General features: G+C 52.5%; 2 protein-coding genes across 7 annotated transcripts; one reads left to right on the top strand and one right to left on the bottom strand.

Moving 5' to 3' along the window:
- The first annotated feature begins 35 nt into the window (after nucleotides 1-35).
- Nucleotides 36-16,718, top strand: LOC107541150 (short transient receptor potential channel 2). Of its 4 annotated transcripts, XM_087821683.1 has the most exons (13): nucleotides 36-121; nucleotides 977-1,696; nucleotides 3,305-3,517; nucleotides 4,463-4,627; nucleotides 5,780-5,954; nucleotides 8,433-8,633; nucleotides 8,720-8,882; nucleotides 9,498-9,590; nucleotides 10,973-11,165; nucleotides 11,715-11,842; nucleotides 11,973-12,051; nucleotides 14,820-14,949; nucleotides 15,850-16,701. In XM_087821683.1, exons 1-13 carry the CDS (start codon nucleotides 107-109, stop codon nucleotides 16,272-16,274), a joined length of 2,700 nt encoding a protein of 899 aa, XP_087677809.1. In that variant the 5' UTR covers nucleotides 36-106; the 3' UTR covers nucleotides 16,275-16,701. The 4 variants fall into 4 exon arrangements, with proteins under 4 accessions (XP_087677809.1, XP_087677808.1, XP_087677810.1 ...); XM_087821682.1 differs by lacking the exon at nucleotides 36-121 and having other exon boundaries at nucleotides 232-1,696; nucleotides 15,850-16,699; XM_087821684.1 differs by lacking the exons at nucleotides 36-121; nucleotides 10,973-11,165; nucleotides 11,715-11,842 and having other exon boundaries at nucleotides 232-1,696; nucleotides 15,850-16,718.
- Nucleotides 16,247-20,552, bottom strand: ART5 (ADP-ribosyltransferase 5). Of its 3 annotated transcripts, none has more exons than XM_087821691.1 (5): nucleotides 20,010-20,552; nucleotides 19,599-19,733; nucleotides 17,940-18,669; nucleotides 17,305-17,337; nucleotides 16,247-17,090 (listed from the first exon to the last, which is right to left on the bottom strand). In XM_087821691.1, the coding sequence occupies exons 2-5, from the start codon at nucleotides 19,656-19,658 to the stop codon at nucleotides 17,035-17,037; spliced, it is 879 nt and encodes a 292-aa protein (XP_087677817.1). In that variant the 5' UTR covers nucleotides 19,659-19,733; nucleotides 20,010-20,552; the 3' UTR covers nucleotides 16,247-17,034. The 3 variants fall into 3 exon arrangements, with proteins under 3 accessions (XP_087677817.1, XP_016073627.2, XP_016073626.2); XM_016218141.2 differs by having other exon boundaries at nucleotides 16,252-17,218; nucleotides 20,010-20,437; XM_016218140.2 differs by having other exon boundaries at nucleotides 16,252-17,221; nucleotides 20,010-20,437.
- Nucleotides 20,553-20,912: the final 360 nt, after the last annotated feature.

The raw sequence follows: 20,912 nt of genomic DNA on the forward strand, positions 1-20,912 counted from the left end.
GTTTTAAATGAATAGGAAAGAGGCAGCTGGACACGAGCAGACAGAGCAGGAGTTCTGTGGATACAGTGGGGATCATCCCCATCTCACAGCATAGGTGGGTGCAGCCATGGACCCCCTTACGGTAAGAGGACTTCTGCTCCCCTATCTTCCCCCATCCTGGTCCCATTTCTGGCCATGATTAAAACAATAGATTTACCAAGCCAGGTGTCAGGGGCATCTTAGCTGCTGTGCAAGTGGTGGACGTCACCATGTGGATGGAAGAAGAGCCCTTGGAGCCCTGAGCCTGGGCCCAAAATAGAAGAGCAATAAGGATGGGCTGGGCCTGGTAGAAGAGAGGCAGCACTGAGAGGGGGAAACGCCACCCCGTGCGAGATGTGGCAAAACCAGGGAAGGGGGAGAGTTTGGTGGAGGAAGAGTGTGTTAGAATCCTGCTACGAGGCCTGGACAGAGCTGAGGGGCTTGGGAAAAGCGCAGTTCAAGGACCCTCCTATGTGGGCATGTCTGGACCTGTCCTTCAGAGGCGCAGGGACTTCCAGAGGGATGAGCAGCTGGGAGATGAAGTCAACACGATGGGAGCTGGGCTCTGCACAGATCCTATGTGACTGGGTGGGGGTTAGGCTCCCAGTGCAGCCCTGTTCCCTGTTTTAATCTCCCCTTTCTCCATTAGGCCTCACTGTGTGGGTTCCTGTGAGGATGGAAGTTGTGCTAAGGAAGGGGCCCCAAATCAGACCCAGTTCTGGTGCTTTTCTAACCTGAGAACTCACATAATAAAATGATGACTAAGAAAATTTTTGTTAGTATGTGTTTGGGACAAGGAAGAGTATAATGGTGGCTGGGGATAGAGAGTTAAAGGCTTGAAAGTGGGAGAATGAGTAGGAAAGAGGCAGCTGGACACAACTGGGAGCAGACAGAGCAGGAGTTCTGTGGAAAACAAAGGGGGTTGGAAACTCGGAGTCCCACCCTCTCCTTTACCCAGCCACAACCTAACTGGACCGAGATCATGAACAAAAAGCTGAAGTTCCCACCTCCACTCCTGGGTGCCATCCAGGAGGGGCAGCTGGGCCTCGTGCAGCAGCTACTGGAATCAGGAGTTGAGGCCACAGGCAGTGGGCCAGGCGGTCCCCTACGGAACGTGGAGGAGGCCGAGGACCGCTCCTGGAGGGAAGCTCTCAACCTGGCCATCCGCCTTGGCCATGAGGCCATCACTGATGTGCTGTTGGCCAATGTCAAGTTTGACTTCCGGCAGATCCACGAGGCACTGCTAGTGGCCGTGGACACAAACCAGCCAGCAGTGGTGCGTCACCTGTTGGCCCGGCTGGGACGGGAGAAGGGCCGCAAAGTGGACACCAGGTCTTTCTCTCTGGCTTTCTTTGACTCATCAATCGATGGCTCCCGCTTTGCGCCTGGTGTCACTCCACTCACCCTGGCCTGTCAGAAGGACCTGTACGAGGTAGCCCAGCTGCTCATGGACCAGGGCCACACCATTGCCCGGCCCCACCCCATCTCCTGTGCCTGCCTCGAGTGCAGCAATGCCCGCCGCTATGACCTGCTGAAGTTCTCCCTGTCCCGCATCAACACCTACCGTGGCATTGCCAGCAGGGCCCACCTCTCGCTGGCCAGCGAGGACGCCATGCTGGCTGCCTTCCAGCTCAGTCGCGAGCTCAGGCGCCTTGCACGCAAGGAGCCCGAGTTTAAGGTTGGTTTCTCATACTTTCCCCTGCCCTCAGTGCTGGGTATGGGTCCTCCCACCAGGATGTGGTTGGGCCTGCAGTGGGTGTTCTGGGAAGTGGGAAACAACCAGAAGATGAGGCCTCTTTCTGTTCTCAAGAAGCCTCCCTTTTGATAGGGAGTCACAGAGTCTTGCCTTAAAGGGGATTCATTCGAATGGCAGAGAGCTGTCACTTGAGGGGCATCTTGTCTTATGGGGGTGGCACAAACCCCACCCTAGGGGTGCACTGGGTCTGTCTGAGGTAGGAGAGAAGACAGAGACAGATAGACAAGCAACTGGACAGACTGAGATGTCAGTAGAACCTGTCTTCTCTGAACACCTGGACCTGCCCAGAGCATGGCATGTTGGGGCCTCCGGCTTGTGCTCACAAGCAGGGAGATGACAGAGAGAGGCAGACAGGACACTCCCAGGATGCTCAGCTTCATTCAGTGCCCATGTGATGGTTCTACAAGGACTCCAACACCCAGAAAAGAGAGGTCAGGAAGCAATAGCTCTTGTGTTCACAGCAGACCCCTTGGAAAAGACAGGATTAATCTTGGCTACACAAGTGGGTGGTTTAATACAAGTGAAGAGGAGTAAGCCAGGTAGGCTCTCAGGTAGCAAAAGTAGACACAGTGATGCATGCAGGAGCCTGTACAGGACAGAGAATGAGGGAGGCCTGCAGGCAGGGACTGGTCAGAGCCTTGAGCACCACCTTTCTAGTTCCATCCATCACTCATCCACTGACATCCCCTCTGTGCCAGGAAAATTTGGTCCCCATGTTCAAGATTATCATTAGATGGGAAAACAGACAAGGATATTAAAACGAGGCCTAAGGCAGGATGTGATATGTGCCAGGAGACTTGGGGAAAGAGCCTGCTGCTTTACCAGGGTAGTGAAGGATTGGAGAACAAAGAGGGAACAGTAAAGAGCAGTCCTTTCCAAAGGACTTCCCTCCATTCTCACTAGCCCATGGAAGGACATGGCAGGAATTAGCATCCCCCTTTCTAGGCAAGGGAGCTGAGTCCTGGAAAGCAGAAGAACCTTACCCAGTGTGGCACCACCTGAAGGACAGTGTTGGGACTCAGACCTGGCCTTCTGAAATCTCAGGCTGGATTCCTCTGGGTTTAGAGCCCCAAGTAAAACCGAGGAAAGGATAAGAAAGATCTGCCTTACTCATGTCTGCCTTTCCTCAAACTGGGCTCTTATATAAGGTAGTTGCTCGGGGAAATCAAGTAAATGAACACAAGTAAGGTGTGAGAGTAGTAGAAGTGGGACAGGAAATAGAAACTAGAAAGGTAAGTACAAGGATGGGCAAAAACTGGCTGAGGGGTTTGGGTTGAAACGACTTGGTAATGAGACAGAAGCAGCATCAGATATGCAAAGTTGACATTGAAAGTACCTCATTATAGCAAGAAGGAGAGGTGAAATAGCACAGAAGAAAGGAATGGATGACCCAGGGTGACACCAGATGTGGGAAGTGATGGCCCAAGGGCAGGACTGAGGTGGCCCAGGCCCACTATTGGGAGGGTGGGGGGCTGACAATGGGGCTGGGTCCATAGAGTGGCAGGCACACAGGAACCTGCTTCCCTACAGCCCGAGTATATTGCCCTGGAGTCACTGAGCCAGGACTACGGCTTTGAGCTGCTGGGCATGTGCCGGAACCAGAGCGAGGTCACTGCAGTGCTCAATGACCTGGGTGAGGACAGCGAGACTGAGCCTGAGGCCGAGGGCCTGGCCCAGGCCTTTGAGGAAGGCATCCCCAACCTGGCAAGGCTGCGACTGGCCGTCAACTACAACCAGAAGCGGGTCAGCTGGGCCCTACTGGCCACTACCCTCAACCCCCTGCCCAGCCCTGATCCCTTGCCTGATCCCTATCCCCACCCCAACCCTAAGGAAGTCCTTTCCCTGCTCTCAAGACCCTCTTAGACTTGGTTCTGAGCACCCTTCTATCTAGGCCCCTGATCCTATGGGTCTCCCGCCCTCCCTTCCTACCTTCAGTCTAAGCCCCTAACCATTCCCCAGCCCTTGGAAGTCCCATTGCCCCAGGGCTCCTCCTGCCCTCCAAACATCTATGTCTTACACTCGGCTCTGCCTCTGGCCCACTGAGTAATTTGTTCCAGTATTTTTCTGTTGTTAGACTTCAGTATCTTACTCTGTTCAGCAAGATTAGACTAGATCTCTCAGGGCTTAGATATCAAGTGATTTCATTAGATGCCCTGACTCATCGGATGCCCTCTCCCCTAAGCTAAAGGTAGGCTCCCTTTCCAGTCTCCCCAACCCCTTACTCTCCCCTCTCACATATCCTAGCCCACCAAGAGCTTACCCAAGCACCTTCCTTCATAATGCACCCCCCCCCCCGAGATACCAACTCCCATTTTCCTGCTTCTCCCCTCTTCATGACCATTCAGGCTAGTGCCCCACATTTCTAAGAAGACAAAGGACCTGAGGGTTCTGGGACTTGGATATCCCATTCCACCTATCACTGTCTGACTTAGTTTCAAGAATGTGGGATCTGGAGAGTCAGGAGAATCTGAGTTCAGTTTCTCCTTCACAGACTAGGAAACCAAGACCCAAAGAGGGGTGGGGTCTGTGCAAGGTCACATGGCACATGAGTTACCTCTCTTCTGAGCTGACTAGCTGGCCTGGGGAGGAAAGAAACATGTTCAATCTCTATGGCAGGGAAGTAAAGGCTGTGTACCCAACTGGCTCCCTCCCTCCTCCCTGCCTGGTGGCCACCCCATCTCTTCTTAGTTTGTAGCACACCCCATCTGCCAGCAAGTCCTGTCCTCCATCTGGTGTGGGAACCTGGCCGGCTGGCGTGGAAGCACCACCATCTGGAAGCTCTTTGTCGCCTTCCTCATCTTCCTCACCATGCCCTTCCTCTGCCTCGGCTACTGGCTGGCGCCCAAGTCCCGGGTACTAAGAATAAAATTAATAACTGTCACTCTTTGAGCACTTGCTTTATGCCAGGCCCTGGGCAAGGCACTTTGGGAATGTAATTAGAGGTGGCCCTGAAAGGTTAGCACTACACCTCTATTATATGGGCACAGGGAACAGAAGTGCTCTTTTTGTTGAGGGGACACAGTAAATAGCAGAGTGAGGATTTAAGCTGAGGTCTCTCTGCCTCCAAAGCCTGAATCCTATATACAAGCCTATATTCTCCTAAGGAGATGGCTACTCCAACTGACAAATTCTTTGGGAGCCTTGTGGTCCCAGATACTTTTATTCATTCATTCAACTATTTTCTAGAGAGCCTACTGTGAGCCAGGCTTTGTGCCTGGTGCTGGGATATAATGAGAAGCCATCCCTGTCCCTGTCAACCAGGTGAGGACTAGGGAGGGCAGCGTCCAGGAAGCAGGAACAGCATGTCCACAGGCCCAGGGGAGAAAGGATGTAAAGTAGGAGAGAAACTGAAAGGAATTCTGTGCTGCTAAAGCCTAAGTGCAAATAGCCAGTGGTGGGAGGTAGGCAGTAAGCACTAGCCAGGCCTCTCAGAGCCATATAAGCAACAATGGAAGCCACTGCAGGCTTTTGATGATGTGAGCGGTGCCAGTGGTTTCGTGCTTTGGAAAGCTCACTACGAGTGGTGTGGAGGATGGGTTAGGGGAGGGGGCAGGAGCGAGGGAGACTTCCCAGTGTGTGACAGAAAGGGTGCAGAGATGCCTTTAGGGTTCCTGGCCTGGGTGGTCAGGTCATTTTCTAAAATGGGGACACAGGAGGAGGAGGAGGAATGAGTTTGGGATAGAAGATGATTAATTTATTTTTTATTTTAGTTTTTTGTGGTTGAGATTGAAGAGCCTGTTGGACCTCCAAGGGAAAGTTACTTTTGCTGTGGGATCCTCAGTTCCTTAGCTGAAAAAATGAGAATAATAATAACCACCTCATATGGTTGTGAAGGAGACAATAGATAAGAAAGTATAAGGCCTAACCTATAGTAAATTCTTGATAAATGTCTGAGGAAGGGAGTGAAGGGGAGTCACGTGTGGGCTGAGCATTCCAGAAGTACTCCCAGGAGAGAGAGACATGAACAGGACTCTGAGGGCCATGCTCTCCCTCCCTCCCCCCAAGCTGGGCCGCCTGCTGAAGATCCCAGTGCTGAAGTTCCTGCTGCACTCCGCCTCCTACCTTTGGTTCCTCATCTTCCTGCTGGGAGAGTCCTTGGTCATGGAGACACAGCTGAGCACCTTCCACGGCCGCAGCCAGAGCATCTGGGAGACTTCACTGCACATGGTTTGGGTCACAGGTACATGTGTGGGGCATGTGTGAGCCCCACTTGGGGTGCCTCTTCACTGTTCTTCATGATGAGTGCCCCAGTGGGGGTCCCTTGCCCCTGTAGATGCCCCTGAACATAACCAGACCCCTTTGGGCTCTAGCACACCAAGGGGACTTTTTCCTTCCTCCCTAATTAGGGTCCCTGGCCCTGTGCTAGGCTCCCTGAGCAAGGACCCCATTCTTCCCTGACTTGGAGGTTCCTATCCTCTCACAAATAAGACACTGCTTCATAATGTCAGGTGGGAACTTATCTAGGTATAATGGTAACTTGCAAGTCCACCACCAGCCAATCTGTCCCAAAGATCATGGAATAGAAAGGCTCGCAGACCAAATTAAGAAATCCACATGTGGTGTACTTATGATGGTCTTGTTATGAGGACCAGAGTTGAGGTTTGAGTGGGAGATGCAACAGCCAGAAGTTGCCTGGGCCCCACACTTGTTTTATGGGAGAAACCCAGGGGAAGGTCTGTCTGGCTATAGCTGTAGCTTGCCAATCATTCTGATGAGCAGCTATGACTTTTCTTTGCAATCTTCAGGCAGAGAACATGTGGGGCCAGAATGGCTAGCACCAGTGGGTAGCTGATTTAAGATCTGATAAATCCTGAGCTCCTCATCTGCCTCATGAATATTCAGTGTGTTATGAATATTTAGTGTCTACCCATCCCTTTCTATGTATCTTCACATACATATGCTCTTCTTACTTTAATTGTTCACCCGGATAACTAACTTACCTATGCTTAATACATTTCGTCCATCCCATTGGTGTTTTCTTCTACAACAGAATGGAGCATTCTCAAATAATTCAGCAATGCATTTTACAAGAATCCCCAGAGCTCTCCTACCCTCTGGCTTGTTAGTTCAGCAGGCTGGACTGGTGGTCCCTTCCTCAGCTGTCCTCCCCTCATTTAGCTCTAGCTTACTCAGCCAACTCCAGTATACTAAGCCCACTACTCCACCCTGTACCAAGACAATGATGCCTGAAAGGATATTTGGCCAAGAAAAGAGGGAGAGGGGGACAAGAGCAGTCCAAGAGGAAAAGTTTCTCATCCAGTTATTAACTAAACATCACTAACCTGTGCTTCTGCCCATGGGGGAAGAAAACCTTAAGAAACAAAATTCTTCATTTCTTCTTGCAATAAATGCTTGTTTCTGCCCTACTGTGGGTGGTGAAGACCTAAGAATGCATAGATAAATTAAATTCAGTTCCATCCACCCACTCGACATACATTACCGAGCATCCACCTTACCCCACTAAGGTGTTCTCCTGCCTTGGACGCTGATTCAGTTCCTGACCACATCATGCTCCTGCTCGTCTCCAGGCCATGCTCATTCACTGTCCCCAGAGCACTCTCCCCTTCCCATGCTGCCCCTTCACCTGGCTGTTCCGGCAGGTCTCAGCTTAAAGGTCACTTTCTGTGAGAAGCTTTCCCTGGCTCCCTAATCAGGGTGAGGATCCATCCCCATAACAGCCTCTGTTCCCCTGCTCCTCGGCCTTAGCATTTCCCACACTTGATTATAACTACCTGGCTACTGCCTGTCTTCCTCACTAGATTAGGAACCCTGGGAGGTCAGGGGCTGCCTGTCTTACTGACCACAGGAACCCACTGCCACATGGTAGAGTTTAGTAAATGTTTGTTTAACAATCACCAGGGGCCTCATTCTGGGCACTGGGGACTGGGAGATGAATTGGACATGGTCCCTGCCCCTGAGGGATTCCAAGTTCAAAGGAGGGGAGGGAGACAGACCCCTGCAGTGGCCCACAGTGATGGCATCCCAGAGATCTGAAGAGCGCCAGAACACAGAGCAGGGAGCACTCACTGCCCCTGGTTAGGGCAGGCCTCATAGAGGAGATAATATTCAGCCTGGGCCACAGAGCAAGCCTGGCTTCACAAGGGTGTGGAAGGGCATTCTAGGCAGACAGGACCATGAGTGAAAGAGCACAGGCTTGTACCCAGAGACTGGGGAAGGGTAAAATGTGGCCATCACCTGGCTAACGAAGGTCCAGCTCCCAGGACCACCCCCATCGCCAGGTCTGGCATTAGGTCCCAGGATAATTGATAATGATCAGGTTGATCATTTGGAGCACCTTCATATCAATATTTTATAAATATTTGTCCAATATTTATTTAGTGGAGGGCAGGAAAGAACAAATATAAATCATTTCTTCACCTAAACAGCCTCTGCCAGGTGTTACTTTGAATGTCAGCTGACTGGGGCCACTGGTATAGGCCACAGCACAGATGAGTCTGAATCAGCCAGGAGTCTTTACTTTCATATAAAATCACTTTGTACTTAAGCAGGTTAAATGTTTATATTTTATCAACTTCATCCCCATGATGTTTTAGCCCTCACCCCCACCATAGATAGGTTTCCCCAACCATAATCTAGCTCTGACCTGGAAGGAGGGGAGTTCTACTTCATCCCGCCCTGGGCCCTGCCACCCCCTCAGGCTTCCTATGGTTTGAGTGTAAGGAAGTGTGGATAGAGGGCCTGCGCAGTTACTTCCTGGACTGGTGGAACTTCCTGGACGTCGTCATCCTGTCCCTGTACCTGGCGGCCTTTGCACTACGTCTCCTCGTGGCTGGGCTTGCCCACATGAACTGCCGGGATGCCCCCAATGGGGCTGCCTGCCACTATTTCACCTCAGCTGGTGAGTGCCCCCCAACTCAGTCCTGAATCCCCCAATCCCTTCTCTTCCTGGGCTCTCAGCCTCAGCCCCCATTCCACCCTGCACAGAGAGAAGTGAGTGGCGCACCGAGGACCCCCAGTTCTTGGCTGAGGTGCTCTTTGCTGTCACCAGCATGCTCAGCTTCACCCGTCTGGCCTACATCTTGCCGGCCCATGAGTCGCTGGGCACTCTGCAGATTTCCATTGGCAAGATGATTGACGACATGATCCGGTGCGTCCTGTCCCAGCTCAGAGCATCCTCCCCTCTGATAGAGTCCACTCACAACTGAACCTCCTTCTGAAATTCCCCAGCTCTAGTTAGCACAGGGGTTCAACCTGGGTTCCTTGCATAGGCTCCAGGGTCCTCTGGGAACCTGAAACTATAGGCAAAATTTGGGGTGTAAATGCACACTTCTCTGCAGAGAGAGTCTATAACTCTAATCTAAATCTTTTGAGTCCTGTGGTTCAAAAAAGATTAGGAACAACTGACAGCAGGAAGAGCCCTTGGCTGTGGGTTCCAATCCCGGTTCTGTCACTGTCTCTGTGACCCCCTTTGGGCCTCAGTTTTTCCATCTTTGTGGTAAGGGCACTGGACTGAGGGGTCCCTTTGGACCCTTCCCACTACATAATTGCTCTTTGAACCCATGGCATTTTCTGGTCTCGGTCATCACCTAATCATTTACAGATATGCCCAGCCAGGCTCTCCATTCTTAACAGTAAACAAATTGAATATTGTCAAGTAGCGAGGCTGAGCCTGAAAGGTCACCACACCTATCCCTCTTCCCAGAGCTTGACTTCTCTCAGGATGGAGACTTGCCCTGATCCTCCTTAACCCACCCCCTGCCAGGTTCATGTTCATCCTCATGATCATCCTGACTGCCTTCCTCTGTGGCCTCAACAACATCTATGTGCCCTACCAGGAGACAGAGCGGCTGGGCAAGTATGCCAGGGCAGAGGCAGGGTGGGCAGGTGGGAGTCTGGGACCCTGCAGCTGGGAGCTTAGCAGTCACTTCTTTCTATCCCCTTCATCTATTCACTCAATAATTAACTTTCTGGTTTGGTGAATCACTCCCATGTTGATTCACACTCATTTATTTGTTCACTCCCTCACTAGTTGATGATGTGTACTTTCCCACACATCACATCGGGAGACACATGTTGTCGGTTTAGCCCATTGGTCAGATAGTTCGGGACATTTAGTGTTTGACAAGCAAAAGTACAACTCATCAGAATGGCATTTAGAAAGAACACTTTGGATGCAATGTAGACAATGGAGAAAGAAGAGAGAGACTAGGTCAGAGACCAGTTGCAGAGGTTGTTGCAGTAATCTAAGCCTGAACTGGTGCTGAGATGGCAGGAATAAGATTTACAACTAAATGCAATAGGACCCATCCTATTGTGGTCAGGTCTGTGAGTGTCTCACAGATATGCACTTTCTGCTGGAGGCAGAGAAGGAAGTTCAGGGATGGCTTCCTGGAGGAGATAGCATTGGAGTTATTACTACCCCCTATCCTCTCTCACCCAGGCCATGGCAACATTTTCTTAACTGGTCTCCATGCCCCCCCCCCCCCATCTGCTTCCCTTCCATTCTACTCACAGCAGCCAACATGAAAATCAGGTATCACCCCTCTGCTTAGAACTCTTCATAGCTTCCTAATGCTCATAGGCCATGGTAAGGATCTTTGCTTTTATCTTACAAGGTCCTACTTGACCCGGTTGGTCCCAACTTACATCTCATGCCTCTGTCTCACAAGCCTCTCTCTCCTTTGCCCTCTGAGACCAGCTATGCTGGCCTTCTCTCAGTTCCTCAATGCTCTCAGGCTTCCCTGCCTTGGGAAAACTCTTCGCATCTCTTTTTCCTTCACTTGGTTGATCCCCATGGATCCTTCAGAGTTAGCTGAATGCTTGAATGCTTTTCAAATATTCTTTCCTCAACTCCCAGACTAGGTCATAACATCTCATGCTGCTGTTTCAAAGCACTTACCACAATTTTAAAATGTTGCTATAATTAGTGTCCATCTCTCCCCCTATTCCCACCCTAGAACATAAGGTCATTGAAGACAGGGACCGCGAGTGTCTTGTTCACGGCTGTATCCTTAGCATCTATGGCTCTACTATGTGCGCAATAAATATTGGTTGACTGAAAGAATGAAAGCTGGAGCTCAGAAATGGCAAGTGTCTGAATGAGCCAGGGTAGTCTTGAGGGCTTCATGGAAGCAGAACGCCTCTGGCTGGATCCTGGAGGGGGAGAGGAGAGTATCTGGGTGGCACTCAGGTTCATCTCCCACCCCTAACATCCTACCCTTTGTCCCAACATGCCAGTTTCAATGAGACATTCCAGTTTCTGTTCTGGACCATGTTTGGCATGGAGGAGCACAGCGTGGTAGACATGCCTCAGTTTCTGGTGCCTGAATTTGTGGGCCGGGCCCTCTATGGCATCTTTACCATCGTCATGGTCATTGTGCTGCTCAACATGCTCATTGCCATGATCACCAACTCCTTCCAGAAGATTGAGGTATGTGAACTGAAGCCAGCTGAGACCAGGGAGGAGAAGGGAGAAAGGGGTAGAGGGGAATAGGATACAAGGAGTGGAGACACTTGGGTTCCTGCTCTGCCTTCATGATTGTCTTTTGTGACTGGAGACAGTTTTTCCTCTCTCAGCCTCATCTTCCTCATCTGTAAAATGAGGGTCTTAGTAATGCTTTAGTTTCTCCAGAGACTAGTGCTCTTTCCACTTTATGGTTGGGAGGAAGGGTGCATTGTGGAAAAGTAGGTGGAAACATGGAAAGGGAAAGGGAAGGAAACAGATAGGTTAGGGTTAGTGTCTGGAGAAATGTCTGGGTAGGAATTGGATGTCAGAAGGATAAAAATAATAGGGAGGAAGAGAGGAGACAGGGAGATAGGCAGGGGAAATGTGGGTGATGGACCATAACAGAGATAAGAATGGGGAGAAGCACCTTGAGTAGAAGAGACCTGAGGATAGGGGGAAGTGAGGCAGACTGAGTGGGCAGGAGGGCTGGGTACCAGAGCGGTCCTTGCAGAGCCCCTACCTCCTGGCCCACAGGACGATGCCGATGTAGAATGGAAGTTTGCTCGCTCCAAGCTCTACCTGTCCTACTTCCGAGAGGGCCTGACCCTGCCTGTGCCCTTCAACATCCTGCCCTCCCCCAAGGCCATCTTCTACCTTCTCAGGTGATGACCTCAGAGCTCTAACTCCCAATACCCAGCACCCAGCACCACTGCACCACCTTACCACCTCCTGCCCCCACTTCCCTAGACCCTGTCCTCTGACTAACCTCTTCCCACCATCTTAATCTCTCAGGAGAATTTTCCGGTTTATTTGCTGTTGCTGCTCCTGCTGCAAAACCAAGAAGCCAGACTATCCCCCAATCCCCACCTTTGTGAGTACCTCATCTGCCTGGTGCTGGTCCTCCTGACTTCAATGGTACTGTCTATTCCATCCATTTGTCTGCACACCCCTGGCTTGTTTGTCTTTCCAGGTGTGTTCCCCAGAAAGCCTGTTCCTAATTCCTGCTCTCTCACATGGCATGCCTTTCCCTTCCCGGCTCTGGCCATTTCCTAAATTTCCAACCCTGTATCATCCAGCTTAAACAGAAGTCCATGCACCCCCTCCTCCCAAGCCACCACCATCCTATAAACTCCAGACAAACCTTTTTGCCCTAAACTGGGCCCGGACATGGTTGAATGTTTTTCAGAAAAATATGTTAAGAAGCTGAGGGGAAAAATGCCCCACAAACTGGGACAGTGGAAGGCTGACAGAGGCCTAAAAGAGGAGGCCAGGCCTCCAAGGAGCTCACACACCTCCCTTATCTGTTCCTTGGCATGGGAGCCCCTTTCTTATTTATTTGTTTGTTTGTTTGTTTGTTTGTTTGTTTAAATTTATTGAATTTAGACAGAGAGAGAGAGAAAGAGAGAGAACACCACTTCTATTCGTTCTTCCACTTACTTAAACATTCATTGGTTGATTCTTGTGTGTGCCCTGACCAAAGATCAAACCCTCGACCTTGGCATATTGAGATGACACACTAACCAACTGAGCTACCTGGCCAGGGGAGCCCCTTCCTAATTTAGACCAGAACTACTGCCAGGTCTGTCTGTTTCCCTTAAAATGTGTTACCTGAGGATCTCTCTAGGCCAGGGCCTCGAGGTTAGCACTCCAGGGCAACAGGCCAACTCTGCAGCTCTGAGGTCCCTGGAACCCCAGATGAGGGAGACCTTCCCTTATCTGGTTGGTCAATAGTTTGTTCAACAAACACTTACCAAAGCACCTGTACTAGAAATAAAGATATAAATTATGGTGGTCCCTGAAAGTGCTGACAGACTAGAGTAGCAGAAGGAAACAGACTGGAATTGTACAGGGTGACAAGCCTATGTATGACAGAAGGAAGCACAGGGCGCTACTAGACCGCAGAGGAGAGGGCTTGGACCCAGCCTCATGAATCAGGGAGCTTCCTAGAGACCTGGAGGGCAGAACAGAATCCTGAAAAATAAACAGGAGGAAGGGGAGATAGGGTGGAGAAGGGAGTTCTAGGCACAGGAAACAGCATGTACAAAAGCACAGCGAGTCTGGCTGGGTGTGGCTCAGGGGCTGAGCATTGATTGACCTAGGATCCAGGAGATGGAGGTTCAGTTCCTGATCAGGGCACATGCCCGGGGTTGCAGGCTCAATCCCCAGTTGGGTGCGTGCAGGAGGCAGCTGATTAATGACGACTCTCTTATCATTAATGTTTCTCTCTCTCTCTCTCTTCCTCTCCCTTCCTCTCTATGAAATCAATATATATTGAAAAAAAACAAAACAGCACAGCACAAGAAACTGAATGCATAACGTTCCCAGTTTCCACCACATCCTGGCTCCAGGCTACCCTGTGTGGACACCTCTGTCACCCTCCAGGACCTCAGATCCAAATCCTGAATTACCATGCTTTCCCTCTGGCACTTCCTGGCCCTGCCCAGGCTGCCTGGAGCATATTTGCAGACATATATCAGGGCTGCTTCTGCCCTAGGGTGAAACTCAGCTTCTTCACCTGAGGTCAGATTCAGTTCTCTGGGTCTGTGCCCAGTCCTGGTTGGGCAGAGTCATCGCATTCTGCAGGGTCTCACCATACCAGCCAGCTGGGGGTCTCCTCAGTCCTCCACTGCACCTCCACTGCACCTCCACTGAGGTCCCACCCTTCTTCCTGCTATCCCACTTCCTAGCCTGCTCTCTGATGATCCAACCAGGCGTCCCCTCCCACTTATTCTGCATCTTCAGGAAATGGCCTCCCAAAGTTCTTATTCCTTATTTTATACAACAAAAATGCTTTATATGCTCTGTAGCTGAAAGGACCCATCATTCTCTCTCAGACTTCTGCCTGTTCCATCTGTCAATTTCATATCTCCTTTTCAAATATTTAATAAAATGTTCTACTTTTATTAAAAGGATAAAACTAGATAAATAAAAATAATTGTTTCCCAAGTATTTAGAGAGCCCCTACTCTATGCCAAAGAAGTACAGACCTGGGAGGGAGGCGTTATTACCATCTCTGTTCTAAATCTGAAGACACTCAGGCCTGAAGTTGAGTAACTTCCCTAAGGCACACAACTGCTCAGCACTGGGATTTCAGCCTCTGAGTCCAGCACTTTGCCTACTTTCTCTTTACCTTTGCTTGCTCTCTCTCTCTCCTTCAATTATCTGTCCCGTATGCCCTACTTGCCCTCCTGGTACTATCCTGAGGCCTAAAACTGGACCCAGATCATTCTAATTTACATGATGATTTCCACGTTGTATGCATGAGTAGGCTTGTGCAGGTCCCTCCCCAAATTCCCTTGTCTCCCCCTCTGCGAGGGGAGGAGAGTTTCAAGGGGAGGGATAACTTGGACTAACTCAACTCAGGAAAACCAAGGTTGGGATGGTGGCAGGAGAGAGAGCTCACCTCGGCCCTGTTCAACATTTTTGTCTCTACCCAATCCCTGCTCCACCTGCCAACCATCACCCCACCACCCAAGTTCTGCCTTCCAGGACTGCACCAGAGTCTAGATGTGTGGTCAGGGACAGAAAAGTCTGCACCAACTTTGCCTCCATCCTGCATTGCCTAGGGGAGGGAGCCACAGTGACTAGGGAAAGTCTGTGCTGGAGAACCTCTCTCACCCTCCTGTCTTCCCATCCCAGGCCAATCCTGGGGCAGGAGCGGGGCCTGGGGAGGGTGAGCATGGATCCTACCGCCTTCGAGTCATCAAGGCCCTGGTGCAACGCTACATAGAGACTGCCCAGCGGGAGTTCGAGGAGACCCGTCGGAAAGGTTGGTTGCTCACCTCCAAGCCTTTCCCATTCCTGTTCCTTGCTGGCTGGGATAAGTGCACCACACCCAGACTCACACCCCTCACCCAGCCTGCAGTTATATGTGGCCCCATCCTACCTGCCCTTAGAAGCTACAGCCTGAACTGTGCGGCCCCTTGCACTCAATTACCCTCTGACTCGTTCATTTATTCTGCTCATTTCATGTAACCCTTTACTCTTGCCTTCATTTATGTGTTCATTTATTCTAATTCACTCCCTAGTCATTTACTCGTTCACTTAATCCATTAGTCATTCACTTATTCACTCATTCAATCAACACTCATGGCCATGTCCCCTTTGTTCCAGGCTCTGTCTCGGAGGGAGGGGGACCTGTAGATCAGGGACACATAGGAAGCTGTCAGTCTGGTGAGGAAGAGAAACAGTCTTATTAGGCAGAAGGTGCTTAACTAAGAGAGACACAAACTGCAGTGGCCCCAAAGGAGAGAAGGAGCCTACTATTCTGAGAGGCTCATGGCAGAAGGACAGAGTGTCAGAAGCTGAGAAAGAAGAGGTGGGATTTGAACTGGGCCCAGAAGATGGCGATACATGGACAGGTGTAGATGCGGAAGAGGGCTGACAGGGCAGATGTACAAATCTCTGCCTGTTAAACACCTTCCCATCCTTAGGACTCCTGATCCCTTCTCTGTATCTTCTAAACTCACCACCACCTAGCCCCGTTCATATTCACCTGCCCCAGACTCCGCCCGCTCACTAGACCCCCATTCTCACTTCCTCCACTTCTCCCTCAGGAACCCCAAGCATAATGTCCCCTGGGGTTCTGTCAAGGGTAAAAGTGATACAGGACAGGTTCATCTTCTGAGGGACCTCCTATCAATATTCCCCCCAACCCACCCTCCCACAGACCTGGGCAACAGACTGACAGAGCTGACCAAGACTGTCTCTCGACTGCAAAGTGAGGTAGCTGGTGTGCGGCAGACTCTGGCGGAGGGAGGGATGCCCCAGCACCCTGAGGGTGCCAGCATCCCCAGCCGCTATATCACCCGAGTGCACAACAGCGTCCAAATCCTGGGCCCCCTCATCCCTGAGACCCCAGAGCTGACAGGGCCCGGGATTATGGGGACCCAGGTATCTTCAGAAACTGGCCTTCAGGACGCTGGAGGAGTTGGGACTCCAGCTCCTGGAGAGCCTGTTCCCTCCTCCCTGGCTCATGTGCTGGTGCATAGGCAGCAGGAGCCAGAGGCGGCTGGGGACCTGCCCCAGGAGGAAGATCTGGGAACCAAGGAGGGCTCCTGCTGCAGTGGGAGGGCTCCTTCTGCTGCTGACTAGGGCAGCCTACGCGGTGCGGGCGGGGTCATTTAGTAGAAGGCTATCCCGCTGTCTTTACCTCTAAATAAAGTTTCTGTTCAGGACGTCAGATGCCTCCAGAGCGTGTGAGAATCTCTGTCTCTTCGTGTTTTGAGATCCTCTCCCTCCCTCCCCCAAAATGGACCCTTGTGGGAGCAGGGCAGAGAGAAACAGCTTGCTCTGAGGTCCCAAGTATCTTGGGCTTAGGATCCTACCTTGGATTCCTTCAGCTCTTTAGTGCAAAGAGTTCTGGACTGCAAGGCAGGGGGTCTGGTTTCAGTACTAACTCTGTCTTTGAGCAAGTTGCTTTCTTCCTTGGCTCTGCATTCCTCTGACGAATGAGCAGGGGAACCCATCTGTCCCCTTCCTGCCTTCAGGATGTTGTGAGGAACCTCAGGCTGATGAAACTTCTGGGTTTGCAAGTTATAGTGTGTGACAGGGGTCTGCACAGGGGACCACGTCTAGGAGTGATAAAGAAGTCATTCTTTCAGGTCCCTCAGTCTGGCAAGGCCAGAGCAGGGCAGATGGTCCAGACTCATGAAATAAACCAATCATGAAATTCAATGTCACCACACTCCAACACTGTTTAATCAAGTGGTCATCACAGTACTACCCTTACTTGTCCCAGGGAGTCCTTGCCACATAGCGAGGTTTCCTCCACCCTTCCATGGCCTCAGATTCCCCCGCATCCTGGTTGGGGAGATGGCTTCTAGAGTTGGGTATGAAACCATGTTCCTGCTTCTCAAGGCTGCTCGAAGGCCCCCTTCTTCATATGAAGGTCAACAGTTCCCAAGACTCCTAAGTGGCAGGCATTGGACTTTCAAGGGCCCAGCTCCTGAGAGCTGGAACCCCACAGGAGCCAAGAGCAGGGCTGTCCAGGAGAGCAGAGAGAAGGCCCGGTTGGAGGGTAAATCTGGCTGCCTCCCCTGCTGGAGAGAGAAGAAAAGGTGAAGGGCCAGCAGGGCCAGGAAGAGTCAAAGCAGCTGAGGGAGGAGAAAGGAGAGTAACTCACTTGGTACAGACATACAGCCCCGCCTCTTCTCCCCTGTAATGGAGAGCATGGTGAGACCCTCACACCCCAAACTCCCCTTCCCACCAGGCCCTGGCACTGGCAATTCCCCTTCTCAATCCATCCTTCCCTTCTCCTAAATGCAAACTTCTGACTTCCTTTCTCCTCCTTCCCCCAGGAAATCTTCCCAGATAGCCCATCCATCCCTGCTCCCACCCCAGCCCCAGTCACTGCTCCATTCTGTCCCTGCCTTGGCACCTGGGAATAACACAGATGTGTCCTGTGGACCCCGTTAAGCCCAGGAATTCCTGAGATCTGAAGCAGCATTCCTGTCACTTTCCTCTGCTTGCTGATCTCTGAACTGGGTGCTTTTGCTCTATTAGACTCTACAGTAGATAGAACCTTTTGAGAGTATTTACAGAGTCATTTGAGAATATGCACAGGTCTAGAAAACACTGATAGGACCTTCTAAGAGCTGGTAGGACCTAAGTCACAGAGAACAGTAACTGCAGCTGACTTTTAGCCCTCAATTTCTCTGTTAACCAAGTAGGTCTCCTGAAGGCCCTGGGGATCATATGGGGACATCCTGGCTTATTTCACCCTCCCTGCCAGTCCTGCTTCCCTCATGCACAGCTCACCACCCAGATAGGCACAGTTAAAGTGGCTGCAGGTCTTATTGTAACTCCAGAGAGTCACTACGCTCCGGATTCCATCTTGGGAGAAACTGGTGACCAAGAAGACTTCGTGGGGAGGAATCAGGACCTCACGTTCCTTGGGAAAAACAGACAGGGCCTGGATAGGGGCCCCAAAACAAGTCCTTAGGGAGAAGAAAGTGGCATTGCCAAATCTGTGGGCCACCACCTCATCCAGGGAGCTGGAGGCAAACTGACCCAAGCGGATAGAGTCTCCCAACCTCTTGGGTTCAAAGCGAAGGGTGCCTACACCTCGGAACACCACCTGCCCAGGTCCCCTGCTGCAGCCCTCACTCCCCTGCAGCAGCTGCAGGGCCCGGGTCAGGTAGAAATGCAGGGCCTTGAAGGGGAAGTGCCTCATGTAGGACTCCCGGGAGACACCGCCTGTCTGAACAGCCTGGTTCAGCTCCCAGTACAAGGTGTTAGATGAGTTGGTATAGACCATGACGGCAATTCCATGCTGGGATTTGAAGCCAGGGGGCAGTGTGAGCCCTTGCTGCTTCTGCTCCCAGGCTTCCTGGGCTGCCTCCCAGGATTCCCGCAGCAGCGCATGGTGGGCCATCTCCTCCTTCAGCAGAAGGGCTGCCTTCTCCTCCATCTCCTCTGCGCAGCCCACATAGGCATCATCGAAGGTGTCTGGAGCCAGGCCCAGTGGCAGGATGGGAACAGCCTGGGCCTAATGTGGTAAGGAAGAGAGGAGCCACACAGGAAAGGGTATAAATTCAAAGCACTGGAAGGGGTCCTGGCGGCAGATCAGTTCAGAAACACAGAATCTCATTTCTTATGCCCAAATATCTGGTGTATACAATTTAGCAAGGGCCCAAGGGCTTAAATAACACAGGCACTGGAGTTAGACATGGGTTCAGATCCTGCCATTCATCACCTACTAGCTGTGGGATCTTGGCCAGTCTCTTAACTCTCCTGGGCTTCAGGTTCTCCACCTACAAATTGCTACTTCCAACCTCACAGGGCTACTGTGAGAACAGCATATAGATCTTCACCTTTGTACAACCTAAAAGGGGTCATCCTGACATCAAAGAGTCTCCCACATTCAGTGGGAAGTGGGGCTAGCTGGCTTCCAAGCGTTGTTCTGGCTCTAAGACTCAGTGTGCAGATGATACACAAATGTCCTACTGGTGTCCCAATTATCTGACCCTCCCCCCCATCCTCAGACTCTCTTTCCCTCCCATGCAGATGCTCAGCTGCCACACCAAACCACTGTCAGCTCTGAGACTCCTGAGTCCTCTCCCGCTTTAGAAGCCCTCCTCCCCAATCCTGGGGAGTGGTGTGGGGAGGAGCCCTGGCCTGGGAGGAGCCGCAGGAGGGCCCTACACAGAGTGCCCAACCCGCCGGCCTGTGGCAGGAGGCGGGAACGGCCCGAGGAAGTTAGAGGCAGCCCCTCGGGAGGGGCGAGAGGAAGGAAGGCGGCTCAGCGGGGGAAGCCGGGGGCTCTGGGAGAGGGATCGGGAACTGGGTGCTCCCTGCAGGGGGAAGGCTACGGAGAGGAAGAAGGCTGGGGTCTTGGAGAACAGTCCCTGGGAGAGATTTTTGAGGAATCTGCCTCCCGACCGTTTCCTCTGTGGCAGGGAATGGTCCCCCAGTTACCTGCCGGAGGGGGTGAAGGCCAAGGCAGCTGAGGGTGAGCAGCAGGGCAGCCAGCAGCATCCCTGGGGGAGCCAGGGGAGCGAGGTCCGGATGCCGGGGGCTCGGGGGCAGCGGCGGAGTCCTGTCTTCAGTCAGCTGGGGGAAGAGACCCACATCCCTCCTGTGGCGCGAAGAAGAGGGCCCGGGACTCGGGGGCCCAGACATGGGCGGGCCTAAGGGATGGGTAGGGCTTGGGTTTACTGTCTCCACCCCCAGCACAAGCACAACCCCAAGTCTCCGCTGCCCTGCCTCCCGGATGCCCCCAAACTCGGTGCTTTCTGCCTAGAGGGGGTTTTTTGTTTGTTTTTGGGGGGACGGTCAAGGTGATTTGACTCCACCCGGAGAGGGGAGGGGGCGGGGCCTGGCACCCACCTGGAGGTCGGGGAGGCCGAGGGAGCGGGAAGGTTCAGCTCGGCGGCGGGTGCCGGCGGGCGTCGCGACGAGCGAGGCTTGTCCCCGGAGTCCAGCCGACCAGCGAAGTCCCGCAGCTAACTATAGCCCCCTGGCGTCGGGGCAGAAACCCGACACCTCCCCCGCCCGAGCTGCGGCGGAGGGAGCCGGAGCGGGGCGGGGCGCTGGGCGGCTGAGTCCCCGCCGCAAACTGCGAGTTCTCCCTCCAGGACCCTCTTGGTCCCGGGTCGGGAGAGGGGGCGGCGAGACTCGGCCCCTCCCTCAGGGGAGCCCTGACCCGGCCACCAGACCCTTAGGCCTGGGAACCCGACGAGGGTCCGCCGCCTGCCAGGAGGTCGCCGCTTCCGTACTCACTGATTTGCATGCAATTTGCATACGGCCCACTCCTTGGGTCACGTGCGGCCCAGTACCCGAGCGGCACCCCCTCCAGTCTCTACGCCCTGCTCTGTCAGTGGGGTCCGGCCAGGCGCGGAGCCCTCTTTCAGATCCTCAGGGTGCAGCCCGCCGGCTCCCAGACCCTCTCTCCCTGCACCGCTCAGGCTCCGGGGACCCGGGTCTGTCAACTCTGGCCTTTCCCCTCCGCTTCTGTGGGCTTGTCTATAAATAACCTGGCCCTGCGCTTGGGATGCGCAGTCAGAGGTAATGGGAGAAGGGGACAGCTGAGGAATCAGTAGGAAGCTCTGGGAAGAGCTTTCTGAGGGCCTGAGCCTGGGAATGGGGGAGCTACACCCCCAGAGTGGCCAGAGGAGGTGGGGGTCGCTGGATGTCAGGATTGAAGAGTTGCTACCCACTTCCTGCTGGGGCTGAGGTGGGCATGGAGGGTAGACTTACCCCAGGCCTCCATCCTAGTCTGGCCCATTGGTT

The sequence above is a fragment of the Miniopterus natalensis genome, chromosome 11 (assembly GCF_054644295.1).
Source record: "Miniopterus natalensis isolate mMinNat1 chromosome 11, mMinNat1.hap1, whole genome shotgun sequence".
Classification (NCBI taxonomy): Eukaryota; Metazoa; Chordata; class Mammalia; order Chiroptera; family Miniopteridae; genus Miniopterus; species Miniopterus natalensis.